A 17,496-nucleotide genomic window follows, 5' to 3' on the forward strand; every position below is an offset into this window, starting at 1 on the left:
CAGAGTAATCTTTCCATTCCATCCGTGACTGAAATAACCCGCGTTTGTGTCTCGTGTGCGTCTTACATCAGTAGTTCCAGCAGAACTAAATTAAACCTTGATGAAGTTCGACTCGTTGCCACAAATTAGGCAGAAAACCGTTTCCATAAACCCTTCGCTGTTTTTATGAGGACGTATGTGGGAGGGAAAATGTCATTAAAGATGATGAAATGTATTTCTCTGGTTCTGTGAGATGGAAACAGATGATGTGTTTGTGCCGCAGGTGGAGGTGAACCCGTCTCTGGATATGGCCGAGTCCGACTTCCAGAACAACGTGATGCGCTGCCGCTGCCGCTACGACGGTGGACGCGTGTATCTGTACGGCTGCCACACGGGTGAGCGCATCATCTCCTCTGATCTACACTCACCAGTTTATGCATCATAATCATTCTTCTTCAGAAAATGTAGAGATCTTCATTATATTGTTTGAAAGGTTTAAATATTGAAAATCAGGGGGAAATTAAGACATTTCTTCAGATAAATTCTTAGGTTTCGTTTATATAACAATGATGTACTAAAACTGGAAAAGATTTCCTTTGTGTTTTTCGCGTACAGATGACAACAATGTCAAAACAATCCCCGTTCACACGGATCCATGAAAACAACTAAAATCGCTGTATTCTGCTGCCTGGCCAGTAGATGGCGATGTCACTCGGTAAAGAAACACTACACGCCTATAGACTGAACATGTAACACACGATGACACCGTTTTCACAAATTCACATGTTTTTTGTAGTTTACACAGAGATGATAACGGTTTGTTTTCAAAAACATGCACTTTGAAACCTGTTTTCAAAAGTTTGTTTTACACATAAAAATTTTTACGTTTTTCGTTGAAGATGGTGTCATGCAAACGGTCCCTCAGAGGCTCATAAGATGTGCCTGTATATCGAAGCTTGTTTACACCACAGAATAAAAAATAAAAAAGTAATTTCGACTTTTTCATCTCACAATTCTGACATTTTTTCTCGCTGTTCCAAGTTTATATCTCACAATTTGAGAAATAAGTCTGAATTGCGAAATATAAACTCAAAATTGCGAGAGGAAAAAGTCAGAATTGAGAAATAAACTCGCAATTCAAAAGGCAATTGCGACTTTTTATCTTACTGTTCTTTATTTATCAAACTGCGAGTTTATATTTCACAGTTCTGACTTTATATCTCACAATTCTAAGAAAAAAGTCTGTTTTTGGAAGAAAAAAAAGTCGCTATTACCTTTTTTATTTTTATTCCGTGCTGCTTCCATAGCTAAGTGCAATTCCTGAAAAAGTTTACAAATATTTTCGTAAGAACATCTTTTGTTTCGTACGGAGGAGTTTACAGACATTGGTGTTTCTGTGTCTGATACTCTACCGTAATTATTACCGTAATAATCATAATAAGAACACACAATATGTTTTAAATCGTTATTTTGTGCTGAATGTGGCCGAAAATGTTGTAATTCTAAAGTTAAAAGCGAGGTCTCTTGAGGTTACTGAATTTTGAATTTCATACAGTCACTTCACCGATCATTATTTACATTATTAATCTTCAGAGAGCTCGTGCGTTTCTCTATTAATAGTCATATATATGTAGCTAGTGTATCTGTATCTGTTCGCAGTTCAGAGTGTTTGATGTGAAAATGACACGAGCCGTCACATGTTTCCTGTCTCACAGGTGATGCGTACAGCGCAGAGATAGAGGACCTGTTTGAACACCAGCGTCAGATTTCAAACAACTTCCTGTGATGAATCCCGTGGAACGACAGGCTGAAATCCTCTCCTCTCGCCGGCGGAGGGTGGAGTCTGTGTGATTGATGGGGAGTGGGTGGGGCTAGTGTGATGATTGACGGGCAGGGGGCGTTTACAGTTCACTCAGTCACGTGTTCATTTCGGCCAGTATTGATGCTGTTGGTGAATCAGGAGAACTTTCTGCAGTTATAATGAAGGAGTTTGTGTGTGTTACAGATGTTACAGATGTTACGTGAGCGTGTTGATGAGTTTAATCTTCATCAGCCACTCGAGATTCATAGGAAGAAAAATGCCTCAAAATAAAAAACACTAATATTGAACATCAGTCATGAATTCACTACATTGTTTTCGAAGTAAACAGTTGAAACTGTCCTTCTTGTGCTCGTGATTTTAATATTGTGATTCACACATGATGTTTTATTTTATTTTTATTTTGGTCTGTTGGAGAAAATAGAGATCAGTGATTCTCAACCAGTATTTAATTTAACAAAGTGTCATTAATACATTGAAATAATCTTACTATGAATTTAAATGCAAAAAAAAAAAACAACCTTAAGATATAAGTTAAAATAATATTTTTTCCCTTCAGTAAGTATTGTTTTTATTGAAGTTCTTGCAACTGATCAAAACTTAAAGAATCTGAATCATAATTATTGTTGAATATTGTGTGTCGAGGTTGAGAATCACTGGCGTTTCTCATAATATTTCATCGGTGTGAATCCAAACACAACCGTCTCTCATCTCTGATGTTTGTTTCTCGTGCCACTGGTGCTGATTTTAGTGGCTCATTTAGTCTTTGATATTATTATGCAGTATTATTATTATTATTATGATGGTAATGAAATGTTTTGTCACTGTTGTATCGGCATGTACAGGTTTATGAATTCTGGTTTGTCTGTGTTTCTGGTGTTCATCTGACCTCAGTTTATTAAAATCATTCTCTCTATGAAGAGAAACAGTCGGTCAGTCGAGTTTTACAGATTGTGCTTCAATACTTGAAAAATAAACTTCTCATGTCTAACACAAGAAATCTGATGTTTCATACTGTATGTACCTGGAGATTGATGATAATAAAGAATGACTGACTTCAACTGTGGATCCAACTTCACACATAAAGCCATATATATATATATATATATATAGTTCATCTCTGAATCTGTTCATTCGTTCATAAAGTGATTCACTTCATTCCTGATGGATCTTCTCAGTGTTTTTATCTTCTTACATCCTCGGATCCTGAACACGATCATCCTCAAATTTATATGACACTGATATATTTTCACCTACACTGAAAAATTAATATTCGATGTGTAAAATATTTGGTTTCTATTACATCATTGGGTTTTTTCTGTTAGGCCTACTTTTAATTAGTTAAATCTTATTTCTATTTATTTATTTTTACATTTTACAATGCTTTCTTTATTTTAAATCAGGTTTTATGTGGCTTTTTTTCTCATTTTTTATATAAATCAAATTTTATTTATCTTAATCATTTTAAATATATTAATCAGATGTTTTTAGATAGCTATTTTTATTTAAATCAAATTGTATTTATTTATTTGAATCAATTTATTAATTTATTGTTTATTATTGAAATAAAATGTCTTGTTTTACTTTAATTAAATTGATTTGTTTAAATTAAATTATTTTATTTAAATATTTTATTTTAAATCAGTTTATTTAATCAATTTATTTTAATCTATTGTATTTATTCATTATATATTCATTTAAATACAATGTTAATTTTAATTGTTCTACTTTAATCAAATGTAGTTTAATCTTATTTTTTATTTATGTATTTTACCAGTGTTTACACTGCTCGTTCATGGATCCTCTGGCGCCCTCTCGTGGACTCTGGTGCATGCGCACAAGTATGAGCTGAAGAAAGTGTCTCGTCCACATCCATCCACTGTAAACGTACTCCACACGGCTCCGGGGCTTAATAAATATCCATATTTAACAAGTTATGAAGTAAAATATTTGGCTTCCGCCAGACCGCCTTCACTATTCAACTTACTGAAAAAAGCTTAACTGACGCGTCGCCAGTTCTGTTTTTTCGTTGAATATGTTTGAATATGGAAGGCGGTCTGATGGCAGCCAGATTTGAGAATTGTATAAAATGGTCATTGTTGAAAATGTTTTCTGCTTATGTCATGTGATATCTTCTAGGTACTGTCAGCTCTCCGTCTGGAATGTATATGTCCCAGGACATTTTTTAATCATCAAAAGGTTCTCCAGCCAACAATCTTACGGCACTGGAGGTCTGAACAAAACACAATGTTGGAGAAGGCCAGGCCTTTATGTCTCAAAACATTTGCCTGTCTTACAGTGCTAAATTGCTCAATTTTTTTCTTCTCTCAGAGTAATGAAGTGTGTGGAAGTCGTCACATGGAACACGAAGGTTTTTTGAGAAGTCTTCAGTTCCTGGAATCAGCAGGGTTAAGAGCTGGTGCAATCATCACAGATCACCATCCTTCCTGAGGGAGCAGCGACCTGAGATCCAGCATTATTTCCATACTTGGCATGTCTCTAAGGGCAACTTTTTGCCAGCATTTCAGATTAATCAGATATACACAACATAACGTAAAATCATAACTTGTGCCTCAAGTGACAAAAGCACAAATGAACTTGAACTAATGGCGCTTTTCCACTGCATGGTCCAGAGGTGCGTTTCCCAAAAGCATCCGTTAGCCAACTGGGGAATTAAAAAAAAACAGTGACTAAACGCTCAACTTCACCTTGTTTCTCTTAGTCGGATGAAAATAATCTGTTATTTAAACTGTGATTAAATTATATATAGAAAGCGATCAAAGAACGCTCCCTTTACAATCACTGGAGCTGTCAATCAAACAGAGTTTATCAGTGACTGAGTTCTGGACTTCAACGAATCTCTTAGTTATATAGCATTTGCACTGTTAGTTATGATGAAAGCATTCGTTAGTGTGCAGAAATTGATTTCAATGACGAGATCACTGCTTTCATGATCTCAACAACACGTCTGTGATCGACTACAATGTTCATCACTGCAACCTTTCATGCCACGATCTAAATATAATGCTATAATCAACACTTTTGACGATTAGTTAACCTTGAGAGCTGCAATAGTAAAATTGTGCTAAAAGTTTTCGAGAGAGTAATACTTGTCTATTTCAAATGGAAAGACTTCAGCCAATCACAGCAGTGGGCGTTTCCACTGAAGTCTCACAGAGACACGCCCCTTAAAACAGAGCGTTCAAATCAGAGGATAAAATCAGGGTAGGAAAAATGCCTTTTATTTCTAAATTATGATGATTTTTGACGTAAAAATCATACTAACATTATAAGTGCACCCCAGGAAACATTATAAAACAATAAAACAATGCAGTTCATGACCTCTTTAGGGATAAACTTAAATCATCACATAAGCTTCCATAATGTCTTTTCATCTAGAAATGTTAGAAAGCAAATTGTCTACGAAAGTCAAATTTCTAGGCAACTTAAAATACAGCAATCCTAAATCATACTTGCATTCATAACACATTATTTGTAAACTAATAAATGTTTGAACACTTCTCTACTTTCCTTCTCCTTCTCAACTTAAAACATTCTGACTTTACAATTCTTTATCTTTAACACACAAATAAACGGTTTCCACGCCCTCATGACGTCATTGTCACTTGTCTGTACGATACTGTACCTTCTAAGGGCAAATAATAATTCTGAATCAAATCAACAGATTAAATGTGATTTAAGTATTAAGCAATCTTTAACGCATAATTAAACATCAAAAGAAATTGATCTGTTGTTACTGTCAATTATGAAACATACTTTATGCACATAAATACTATTGCTTAATGAGATTATACATTTATGTTTTACACTTAATATGCTTGTGGTAGACATCCTCAGAATTATATATAAAAAAGTGTACACAAACAAAACCACGCTGGGTACAGGTGCATAAAATCAAGTATCATATTATTTTTTTACATGATATAAGTTATGCACATTAAATGTTCTACTGTCAAAACAAAGTTAAGACATGCATACATAATATTTACATTGCTTTAGTGAAAAGAGAATGACGCTCCAAATCTCCATCCACAGGTCTGAGGACAGTCGTCTAGTTCACTCCTAGTTTTCATTCTGTAGCTTAATTTGGAAACAAGGATCTTACAGTCCCCCTGTAGTGAAAATCAAGTTTTTAATGTTTTAACGACAAGTCGATTAGAACTACAAACACGAATAAACAGTGTTAAAAAACTACAAACATGGCGGATGTGCAAGACTGACGGTTAAGCAGAGCGGTTAAGATAAAGGGGTTTAGAGATGAATAATAATCACTCAAACCCCTCAAAAGTGAAAATGTGCCATGACTGCTATACGACTATATTTCTCTCCAAAACGGTAGGAAATTAAATTGAATTGAATATGAAAATAATATAAAATAGGAAAAATGCTAAATATTTCATAGCCAAAAAAGTAGACATTCATTTTTATAGGTCATCCCAAAAAAGTCAATGCAGTTAAAATTCAAAATGTAACCAGTAGTAGGCTATTATTAACAGTAAATGTTTATCAAAAACAGAAAATAACAGCACCTTTCAGTCTTTCACCATCAAACAGACCCAGAATAGCAGCAGATGTGTGGAGAGATGGTCAACTTACGGTTGCCAGGCCTCCATAGAAAAGCCCTCTGCATTCAGATACATTTTCCGATAAATTGTCCCACGTTGGATGAAGTTAGGCATGCTGTACAGTATGTTTATAACAAATAACAAACACAGAGATGTGCTGATGTATTTTATGTGTTTTATCTTTTACAGTACAATATATATATAAATATATATATATATATATATATATATATAAATGTCCCCAAAAAGGTAGTAATACCAATGAATTGTGACCTTGTGGGGAAGAAACTCGTTCATAAAGAAACAAGCTCATAATTCATACAGAATGATCATTATTGAAAATGTGCGAGTGTGTTTGTGTGTTTGTGAGTGTGTGTACGTGTGTGTTTGGGTGCGTGCATTTTTGTGATTTATGTGTATAATGCCATGGGTATTACACTGGTATTACGACGTAAACATGAAATATGAGGACATTTTATGAGTCCTCATATTTAAAATAACTTTAAAAACATATTAAACAATGTTTTATTAACTATGTAAAAATGCAGACAGTTTTCTGTAGTTATATTCCTTCAAATTAAGAGCACATATAAAAAACATAAAATAATAAAAATGAGATGAGATATTTGTAAACATTATAATGCAGTACAAACCATTGAAATGTCAGTGCACAGTCTGGCCTTGAGTGTGACTTCTGCAAAGCCTCGAGTCCATCCTCTGGAACATGCTCACAATTTATCCTACAGTATGAACATATTCACACATTTACACAGACAGCTTATATATATATATATATTCATTCTTTGCCATGTCTTGTGCTACAGGATTTTGTTCCACTGTGTAATATTGTACGTCTGAATTGACACAAATCTGGATGAGGGTCTTTGTATTTCTGACAAGTCCTTTGTTTAGTTAAAAGTGATTTCCTCTTTGTTACCTTAGCATGAGATAATTTGTCTCTGATATTTTCAAAAATGTATATGCATATCAATGCACGAGTGATTTCATGATGAGGTCATCTCTTACCTGAGTTCACTCAGACTCGGGCAGTTTTCACTGAGAGAGATGATTTGACTAATGCAATGCTTAGTCAGATTGTACACACTCAGTTCCATCTTTTTCAATCCAGGCAAAGATTGGAGGGAGAGCAGTGGCATATCTTCGGTCCAGTCTTTAATTTCTGTCCAAGTTTGAATTTCTCGAAAGATGTTTGTCCAGTCAAAGTTAATTATACTGGATTGTAGAAACGTGAGGGTGAATTCAGGCATAACGGTTCTGTTTGTATGTATATGGATGCTAAAAAGCAATTAAGGACAGAGTTAGTAGTTTAATAGCAGCTATTACTGCATCATTAATTGCATCGTTAAAGTTTTTTCAGTACATTTTTAAAAAAATGTCTTTCAATATCATTACCAATAAAAAATTGTTATGCTTGAAAGGGGGATCTTTTTCTTTACCTGGACAGTTCTTCGCTGATTGACAAATCAACTGATGTACTATAGTTGGTACATTTATCAACCTCTCCTCTGCATAGACAAATATAGAAAATCAGTCTCTAAAGCCGGGCACACATTTAATGACTAGCTAAAACATTCTTACACTGAGCTCAACACACAGCGACTGTTTCCTGCGACAAAAGCAGATTTAAATACTTACACACGGAATTTAAACACCGACTGTAATCGCTGACTGAACACAACTGGCTCTGACTGGACGCGTTTGAGCAAAATGTTACTTTTCAAAGGGGGTGTACTCATTTACGCTGAGCACTGTAGGCTATCATATAAATTAACATACTCTCTACATTAGAAAAACCACGTCAAATATTAGCCTTAATTTATATTTTGAATGAAACCTTATTTACAACAGAGAAAACTATTAACTATTATTTACAGAGAAAACTGTATAAAATTTTGAGTTTAATATGTTCAGTGTTCATTCCGACTCCATTGAACCCAAGGTGCTTCATTTGTACCACACTGTAAATAATGAGAATCTTGAAAACTTAAATTATGCATGAACAGGGGAAATTTTCTTTACCTGGGACCTTCACGGATAAACATGGGTGCCTCAATTTCAACTCTGCAAAGGCACAAAAAGATAAACAGTCTCTAAGACATTAAACTTTAAAAAAAAAAAAAAAACACTGAACATCTGAGCATTGTGTGTGTGTGTGTGTGTGTGTGTGTGTGTGTGTGTGTGTGTGTGTGTGTGTGTGTGTGTGTGTGTGTGTTTGTGTGTGTGTGTGTGTGTGTGTGTGTGTGTGTGTGTGTGTGTGTGTGTGTGTTAGCCTGGTATAAAAAAGAAATTACCTCTGTGAGCTCAGTGTCCGTCTCCTCAAGACAGCATGAATTACAACAACCAAATCAGAATGTGATTCTGGAGTCAACCTTTAAAATCAAATTAAATATAAGCAATTAAGAAGACTATATTTCACGTTGATCTTTTCTAGCCCCGCGCTCGTTGTCTTCCTAACCCTAATCTTCCGGTTTGGCTTTCCACAGCATGAAGAAAGATTACGGAGTTTGGAATGAACCGCTCGATTTAAAATTTTCCCATGTCTACTGGCATTTGTTATGACATCCGCTTAAAACTGTACAATGCTCATGATAACATTCGTTAACCATACAATTACTACATGATGCCATAGACAGAGCTACCACAAAAACACAGAAGTTCAAAGACAAAATTCTAAAGATGGCTGCGCGCTTGTTTCTTCGGTGAATAAGGTCTATACACAAACAACAATCTTGGAGTCAGATTAATGAAGTCAGATAAATAAATAAAACATCACCCTTCAACAGCTTTTTTTCTAACATAGGTTGAAAATAGCAAAAGTAGGAAGGTAGGTCACTACACCTGATTACAGCGGGTGTAAAAGTCTACATAGACCCACTTAAAATCATGTCAGATGTTTTTCCACCTTTGATACATATTCTTTACGAATCTTTTGTTTTGAATCAGTGGTTCGGAGCGCGTATCAAACTGCCAAAGTCACGTGAACTATTGAAGTTTTAAAACACTTATGACGTAACGAAGCCTTGTTTACTGAAATCATGTGATTTTGGCGCTCTGAACCACTGATTCGAAACAAATGATTCGTAAAGCTTCGAAGCTTCATGAAGCAGTGTTTTGAAATCGTCCTTCACTGGATATTGTTGAATAAAGTTGCTATTTTGTTATTTTTGGCGCACAAAAAGTATTCTAGTCACTTTATAATATTAAGGTTGAACCACTGTAGTCACATGAACTGATTTAAATATGTTTTTAGAAGCTTTCTGGGCATTGAAAAAGGGAGTGTTATTGCTGGCTATGCAGGCCTCACTGAGCCATTGGATTTGATCAAAAATATCTTCATTTGTGTTCTGAAGATGAATGAAGGTCTTACAGGTGTGGAACAACATGAGGGTGAGTAATTAATGACAGAAATTTCATTTTTGGGTGAACTAACACTTTTTTTTTACATCTCAAAAAGCTGCAAAGGGATTTGTAGACTTTTTATACCTACTTTTTGAGTTCACCAAGGGTGTGTTTTGGACCAGAATACTTACTCTACTTTCTCAAACTTGTGGAGCACCGGCAGAATCATAGCCAATTTTTCAGGTGTTAAATCGCATCCATGGAGACTCAATTCTTTTATGCTCTGACAGCACTGACCGCAGTACAGCAGGGCCCAGCAGTCTGTTCTTCTTAGACGTGTATACCGAACAGAAACACTGTTCTTCTCATTCAGAACTTCTTTCACAAAACTTTCTTCGTGGAGCTCAAAGAGATGATGAAGAGTGTCGAGAGAATGACTGTATTCGAAGAGCCATTCTTTCAGAATGTTCTGTGTGTTCGGACAAGCAAACACACCATGTTTGCTCTTAAGCGTGTGCCTAACATCCTCATTCATTAGACCAAAAAGAAACTTCACTACAGCTCCAAATCGTCCCTTCAAACACACCTTTGTGAATTTCTCCTTAAACTCATTTTCATCCAGTGAGACGTAGTACAGAGCCGTGAAAAACTCCTGAAAGCTGAGATGCATGAAACTGAACATCATCTCCTGGCGGATTCTTCTCTTAAAGAGGAACTTACTCAGGAATGGACTGCCAGCAGGGTCTGAAACCATTTCATAAACAGTCTTCTCATCCAACAAGACTTGCTTTTCCAGCATCCCTTTCTCTGCCATCTGACCCAGACTCCTCAGCAGGGTCGGGACGGACTGACTCAGACCCTGGCAGTGATGCTCCAGTAGAGTGGACACAAAGTCAACGTAGATGGAGGTGGTGGTTTCAAGTCCGCTTGTTAAACCTGAGCCGTCACTGAATCTCTCTCGCATAACAGTGCAGATGATCCAGCAGATAACAGGGATGGAGCAGGCGGTGATGAGGGTTTCATTTGCCTCCACATATTCATAAGCTTTCCTGAAGAATTCCTCATTCCGGAAGAATCTCTGGAAGTACTCCTTGACCCCCTTTTTTGAAAACCCCATAATCTCTGTGAATCCCTGAGGTCCTTTGAGCAGTCTGCTCAGTGTGTCTGTAGCTGTAGATCTGGTGGTGACCAGCAGGAAGGACTCTGGCAGGATTCGACCCCTCAACAAAGCACAGAGAATGACCTCAGCTGGGGCTCTTTTACGCAGATCGGTGTGTGGTGACTCGGGATATCCGTCCTGGGTGAGTCTCAGCTCATCAAATCCGTCAATGATGAAAAGCACCTTCTCTGGCGTCTGCTGTAAAATCTGTGAGATCTGATCTGATTTTAAACTGCAGCTGTAGCTCAAGATCTCCACTAAACTCTTTTTTCCAGACAAGCGATTTATTTCTTTACACTTTAAGTGGAAGACAATATTAAACCGCCCTTTGTAGAGGTCATCAGATGCCCAGTCCATCATGATCTTCTGCACAGTGAAGGATTTCCCATTCCCAGAATTCCCCTGCAGTATAACAGCTCTAGGATTGATTCTGCGACTATCTGGATCGAACAGAGAGTTCAGATGGACAGATCCATCACTGCTCCTGGAGCTGAAGCTGGAGCAGATCTCTTCTTCTCTCTCTTTCTGATCTCTGTATTTCGGAATGATCAGAGGTTGTGTGAAGCGCTCAGACAGCAGCACCGCTTCACCAGGCAGTGAGTTATACTCGCTCACATACTGATACTCACTGCAGATCAGCTTCTTATATTTGTGAATCACTGGTTTGATTTCTGTAGAAACAGTCAATGTACAAAGAGTTAGTGGATTTTAGAAATTCTGATTAGTAAGAAATTTCAGATCAGGAGGAAAATACTAACTAAATTATGAGGTGGAAGGGGTGCAATGTTTAAAAGTATTACTATAAAATTCATCAGTCACCTGAGGTTTGAGTTTTCTCAGAGTGTGTGTGATACCCAGCAGCACCTGGAGAACATTAACACTGAATACTGAAAAATGTGCACATTTCATATATACATACAGTACTGGTCAAAAGCTTGGAATTTATTTTTAATTTTCTGCTCAGCAAGGCTGCATTTATTTGATCAAAAATACAGTAAAAACAGTGAAATATTTTTACAATGTAAATCAGCTGTTTTCTATGTGAATATATAGTAAAGTGTAATTTGTGCTGCTTAACATTTTTTTTTTTATAACCTGTGATACTTTTTTCAGGATTCTTTGATGAATAAAATGTTAAAAAACACAGCATAATAAAAATAAAATAATTAATACTTTGGATGTATTAGGGTGTGTTAAATTGATAGTAAGTGATAGTAAAGACATATTGTTAGAAAAGATTTCTATTTTGAATAAATTCTGTTCATCAAAGAATCCTGAAAAAAGTATCACAGGTTATAAAATAATATTAAGCAGCACAACTGTTTCCAACACTGATAATAAATCAGCATATTAGAATGATTTCTGAAGATCATGTGACACTGAAGACTGGAGTAATGATGCTGAAAATTCATGAATTATATATTAAAGTATATTAAAATAGAATACTGTATTTTAAATTGTAATAATATTTTACAATATTACTGTGTTTTCTGTATTTTTGACCAAATAAATACAGCCTTGGTGAGCAAAAGAGACTCTTTCAAAAACATTAAAAATAGTAATGTTTCTAAACTTTTGACTGGTACTGTGTATATATATATATATATATATATATATATATATATATATTACTTACCAGGTGCATTATGTATGATGTGAACATTGCCTGTTATCGTATTGTTAGCGAGTACAGGTGCTGTAACATGGCCTCCACTCCGAGCTGCAGCGCTGACATTTGGACCAGCGGGAGATCTGGAATGTTTTTTGTTACTGCGAAACTCTAAATGACAAGGGGAAAATTTAGGCAATATACAAACCCGATTCCAAAAAAGTTGGGACACTGTGCAAATTGTGAATAAAAAAGGAATGCAATAATTTACAAATCTCATAAACTTATATTTTATTCACAATAGAATATAGATAACATATCAAATGTTGAAAGTGAGACATTTTGAAATGTCATGCCAAATATTGGCTCATTTTGGATTTCATGAGAGCTACACATTCCAAAAAAGTTGGGACAGGTAGCAATAAGAGGCCGGAAAAGTTAAATGTACATATAAGGAACAGCTGGAGGACCAATTTGCAACTTATTAGGTCAATTGGCAACATGATTGGGTATAAAAAGAGCCTCTCAGAGTGGCAGTGTCTCTCAGAAGTCAAGATGGGCAGAGGATCACCAATTCCCCCAATGCTGCGGCGAAAAATAGTGGAGCAATATCAGGAGTTTCTCAGAGAAAAACTGCAAAGAGTTTGAAGTTATCATCATCTACAGTGCATAATATCATCCAAAGATTCAGAGAATCTGGAACAATCTCTGTGAGTAAGGGTCAAGGCCGGAAAACCATACTGGATGCCCGTGATCTTCGGGCCCTTAGACGGCACTGCATCACATACAGGAATACTACTGTAATGGAAATCACAACATGGGCTCAGGAATACTTCCAGAAAACATTGTCGGTGAACACAATCCACCGTGCCATTCGCCGTTGCCGGCTAAAACTCTATAGGTCAAAAAAGAAGCCATATCTAAACATGATCCAGAAGCGCAGGCGTTTTCTCTGGGCCAAGGCTCAATTAAAATGGACTGTGGCAAAGTGGAAAACTGTTCTGTGGTCAGACGAATCAAAATTTGAAGTTCTTTTTGGAAAACTGGGACGCCATGTCATCCGGACTAAAGAGGACAAGGACAACCCAAGATGTTATCAGCGCTCAGTTCAGAAGCCTGCATCTCTGATGGTATGGGGTTGCATGAGTGCGTGTGGCATGGGCAGCTTACACATCTGGAAAGGCACCATCAATGCTGAAAGGTATATCCAAGTTCTAGAACAACATATGCTCCCATCCAGACGTCGTCTCTTTCAGGGAAGACCTTGCATTTTCCAACATGACAATGCCAGACCACATACTGCATCAATTACAACATCATGGCTGCGTAGAAGAAGGATCCGGGTACTGAAATGGCCAGCCTGCAGTCCAGATCTTTCACCCATAGAAAACATTTGGCGCATCATAAAGAGGAAGATGCGACAAAGAAGACTTAAGACAGTTGAGCAACTAGAAGCCTGTATTAGACAAGAATGGGACAACATTCCTATTCCTAAACTTGAGCAACTTGTCTCCTCAGTCCCCAGACAATTGCAGACTGTTATAAAAAGAAGAGGGGATGCCACACAGTGGTAAACATGGCCTTGTCCCAACTTTTTTGAGATGTGTTGATGCCATGAAATTTAAAATCAACTTATTTTTCCCTTAAAATGATACATTTTTTTCAGTTTAAACATTTGATATGTCATCTATGTTGTATTCTGAATAAAATATTGAAATTTGAAACTTCCACATCATCGCATTCCTTTTTTATTCACAATTTGTACAGTGTCCCAACTTTTTTGGAATCAGGTTTGTAACATAACTCATAATTTGACAGACCACAAATATGTTTGCTACTGTGTTTCTAGGCTAACATATCAAATTCACCACTTACTTAGTATTCACAAATTAAAGAAGCTTTGTATACAACTTGAGGAGCAGAGAAAAACTTTACATAACATTTTTAAGAGTAAAACTAAAAATTAACAAGTTGATCAATAACAGGAGAGACTAACATACGTTCATTAGCCTTGTCTGGTTAAGTCATGTTACAACTAAAACCAATACGTTTTTATTAAAACAACAAAGTTTGACATACTGTCACGAGGGTCCGAGCTCATTCTGTGCAAAAAAAAAAAAAAAAGAAAAGAAAAGAAATACCACAATTAGACAATAAAACAGGGATATTTACATTCACATACAATACTGCAGTTAATATTCAAGTAACTGTGCAAAGTTCCAGTTTCGCTCCTAATTGAAATCAGAATAGAAATTCAATCCCAAGTCCAACCAGAAATAAGACAATCATATCCAATTGTTACTGTACACCTTCCTTTGTGCAATATTTACAGTTTTGACAGATAATTTCTCATTATTTACAATTTCAAATTGTACAGGTAAATGACTGTCAGCCTATCTGTCCATCTATTCCCACATATAGATCCATATATTGATATACTAATAAGTATGAAAGTATTTACAGTATTTACAATAGTCTGTAGTTCAGACTATTTTAATTTTAGGATGCTTTTACTTCCAAACACTCCAAATTTTGATTTCTAACTTTCTACTAAACAGAGAGAATACCCCCAGGCAGACCGAAGAGGGGAGGGGGGATAATCTGCCAGTAAGGACGGATCACACGGTCAACGGCATGTTTATTAGCTCTACTTGTCAGTCGGTGGAAGATCGGGGTCAGGAGGCAAACCACAGTGCTCCGGACCTCCGTGCTGAAACTGCTCCGAGGGGGTGAGCCTGAAAGGCTAGAAGACTTTGAGAGGAAGCCAAGGCTGAATCTACCAGCATAATCAGACCGCAGACGGGTGCAACTGGGTGAAGACCTACGCATTACCCTGGATAACATTTTGAGAGGAGATGCAACCAAGACGATGGTACAAGTTGTGTATCAGACATGCTTAGACACCTTTGGAGTGAACATCAGATTGCAGAGTTGCAGAAATAACTCAGATCATTTAGGAGACGATGATGGAAAGCAGACAAAGTGGGGAAGGAAGCCCTGAATGAACTACGGTTAGAGCTGAGAAGGAGATTATGTGCATGAAAGAGGCAATCCGGCACATGGCGACTTCAACAGGGACATTACACTGGGGAATTGTGCTTTCCATCTACAAGTACTCAAGCCACACACACACCCTTCAACATGGCAGATTTTACACTGGACGAAATAAGGTCAGGGGTGGAGAAAGCTTGTACAGGATCTGCCCAGGACCTTCTGGAACCACTTATAAGATCTATAAAAACTGCCCAAAGCTGATGAAGGCGTTAGCAACCTCAACAAACAATCTCCAAATGATACACTACAATCAGAGAATTTAGAACATACAATAATTGAAAAAACTTTTTAGGATATGGGAATCATTCAAGGAAATAAATCTATATATCTTTAATATGTTTCAGAAGTGAAAGCAATGAATAATCAGTACATAAATACATTTGTTATTACCTTTATAGAAGCTAAACAAAAAAAGGATTTATGACTATGCTCTTTGTTGAGAAAGAAAAAAGTTGAAATGTTACCTGATCTTCTGTAAAATGGAGTTCTGCAGGTCCTGGTAATTTGGTTTATGTTTGATCTCTTTTTTTAAATAAAACCACTAATATCAGTGCTAAAGGTTTGTCCTCTACTACTGCATTTCTGTAACTGAAGTTGACGGAGCTTGAAGTTGCAACTACAAGACCCTAAATTATAAAAAAATGAGAAACCTGTTGAACCTGAACTTGAGGCCCCAAAGGTGCATAGTACAAATTGTTCTTCAAATCCGCCTGCAAGAATTGTTGTACAAGGTAGGGCAGATCTCTTAATCTCTTTGAAAGCCTTTGTGAACATATTTTTAAATAATTCTAAAGTCACTTTTACCCCCTGTAATCTGGCTCCAGTTCTCAGGTGTTTTTAGGGATATCTGATCAACACAAACAGCCTTATCCACATACACTTTTAAGTCCTAAACCCATGAATTCACAGACAAGGCTCATGTAGGAATTTGTGATCAGAATAAATTATGATTATTGGTCAGTTGAAGTCCTTGTGAACCGGGGATTCATAGAAATTGAACATGCACAGAATGTAGTCATCATAATAAACAATGCAACTTATAATTGATCATATCATAAAGTGCATAAACCTTTAAAACAATGAGTTTTCTTGGACAACAGCGACTTCAAGAATATTGAGTTACATTCATAAAGCAATTACTTCCGAACTTGTCACAGTAAAATGTATTTATTTAATGCAACTTAATATTTATATGCGCTACAATACATTTTTTTGTTGGTGAGTTGATGAAAAGCATAAAACTGTAAAAATAAAGACAATCCAAATAAAACACTTACTAAAAAGATGATTTATTTGTTTACCTGCATGTCATGTTACCATTATCCAACATCAGAAATTATTAAAATATTAACTTTAACCTCAGGAGGACTGCAAGATCCCTAAACAGATGTATGTGCAAAGGTTTTGATGTTACTTTGTTAAAGCTTTAAAAAAAAATGTGACAGATGTGCAAATGTGCATTTACTTGTGTGACTTTCATTAGACAATATGCTTAGTTTTGGACCGCTGCTGTAGAAAATGACGGCGTTTCTCATAATATTTCATCGGTGTGAATCCAAACACAACCGTCTCTCATCTCTGATGTTTGTTTCTCGTGCCACTGGTGCTGATTTTAGTGGCTCATTTAGTCTTTGATATTATTATGCAGTATTATTATTATTATTATGATGGTAATGAAATGTTTTGTCACTGTTGTATCGGCATGTACAGGTTTATGAATTCTGGTTTGTCTGTGTTTCTGGTGTTCATCTGACCTCAGTTTATTAAAATCATTCTCTCTATGAAGAGAAACAGTCGGTCAGTCGAGTTTTACAGATTGTGCTTCAATACTTGAAAAATAAACTTCTCATGTCTAACACAAGAAATCTGATGTTTCATACTGTATGTACCTGGAGACTGATGATAATAAAGAATGACTGACTTCAACTGT

At 36.3% G+C, this 17,496-nt stretch overlaps 2 protein-coding genes across 6 annotated transcripts in view; one reads left to right on the top strand and one right to left on the bottom strand.

Moving 5' to 3' along the window:
• LOC127522862 (lysyl oxidase homolog 4-like) overlaps positions 1-2,859 on the top strand; it is a 19,373-nt gene extending 16,514 nt beyond the window's left edge. For all 4 annotated transcript variants that reach the window (XM_051913190.1, XM_051913189.1, XM_051913192.1 and 1 more), the window contains 2 exons: positions 263-374; positions 1,695-2,859. In XM_051913190.1, coding sequence (XP_051769150.1) covers positions 263-374; positions 1,695-1,765 — 183 coding nt within the window. In that variant the 3' untranslated portion in view covers positions 1,766-2,859. The remainder of the gene's footprint in view (positions 1-262; positions 375-1,694) is intronic.
• A 2,165-nt stretch (positions 2,860-5,024) lies between these two features.
• LOC127522863 (NACHT, LRR and PYD domains-containing protein 1 homolog) lies at positions 5,025-16,165 on the bottom strand. 2 transcript variants are annotated; one of them, XM_051913194.1, is made up of 12 exons: positions 16,031-16,165; positions 14,592-14,614; positions 12,540-12,683; positions 11,723-11,767; positions 9,936-11,574; positions 8,697-8,774; positions 8,425-8,466; positions 7,842-7,910; positions 7,411-7,680; positions 7,038-7,124; positions 6,416-6,499; positions 5,025-5,931 (listed from the first exon to the last, which is right to left on the bottom strand). In XM_051913194.1, the coding sequence occupies exons 2-12, from the start codon at positions 14,611-14,613 to the stop codon at positions 5,901-5,903; spliced, it is 2,511 nt and encodes an 836-aa protein (XP_051769154.1). In that variant the 5' UTR covers position 14,614; positions 16,031-16,165; the 3' UTR covers positions 5,025-5,900. The 2 variants fall into 2 exon arrangements, with proteins under 2 accessions (XP_051769154.1, XP_051769155.1); XM_051913195.1 differs by lacking the exons at positions 5,025-5,931; positions 6,416-6,499; positions 7,038-7,124; positions 7,411-7,680; positions 7,842-7,910 and having other exon boundaries at positions 7,928-8,466.
• Positions 16,166-17,496: the final 1,331 nt, after the last annotated feature.

This window comes from Ctenopharyngodon idella, chromosome 11, assembly GCF_019924925.1.
Source record: "Ctenopharyngodon idella isolate HZGC_01 chromosome 11, HZGC01, whole genome shotgun sequence".
Taxonomy (NCBI): domain Eukaryota; kingdom Metazoa; phylum Chordata; class Actinopteri; order Cypriniformes; family Xenocyprididae; genus Ctenopharyngodon; species Ctenopharyngodon idella.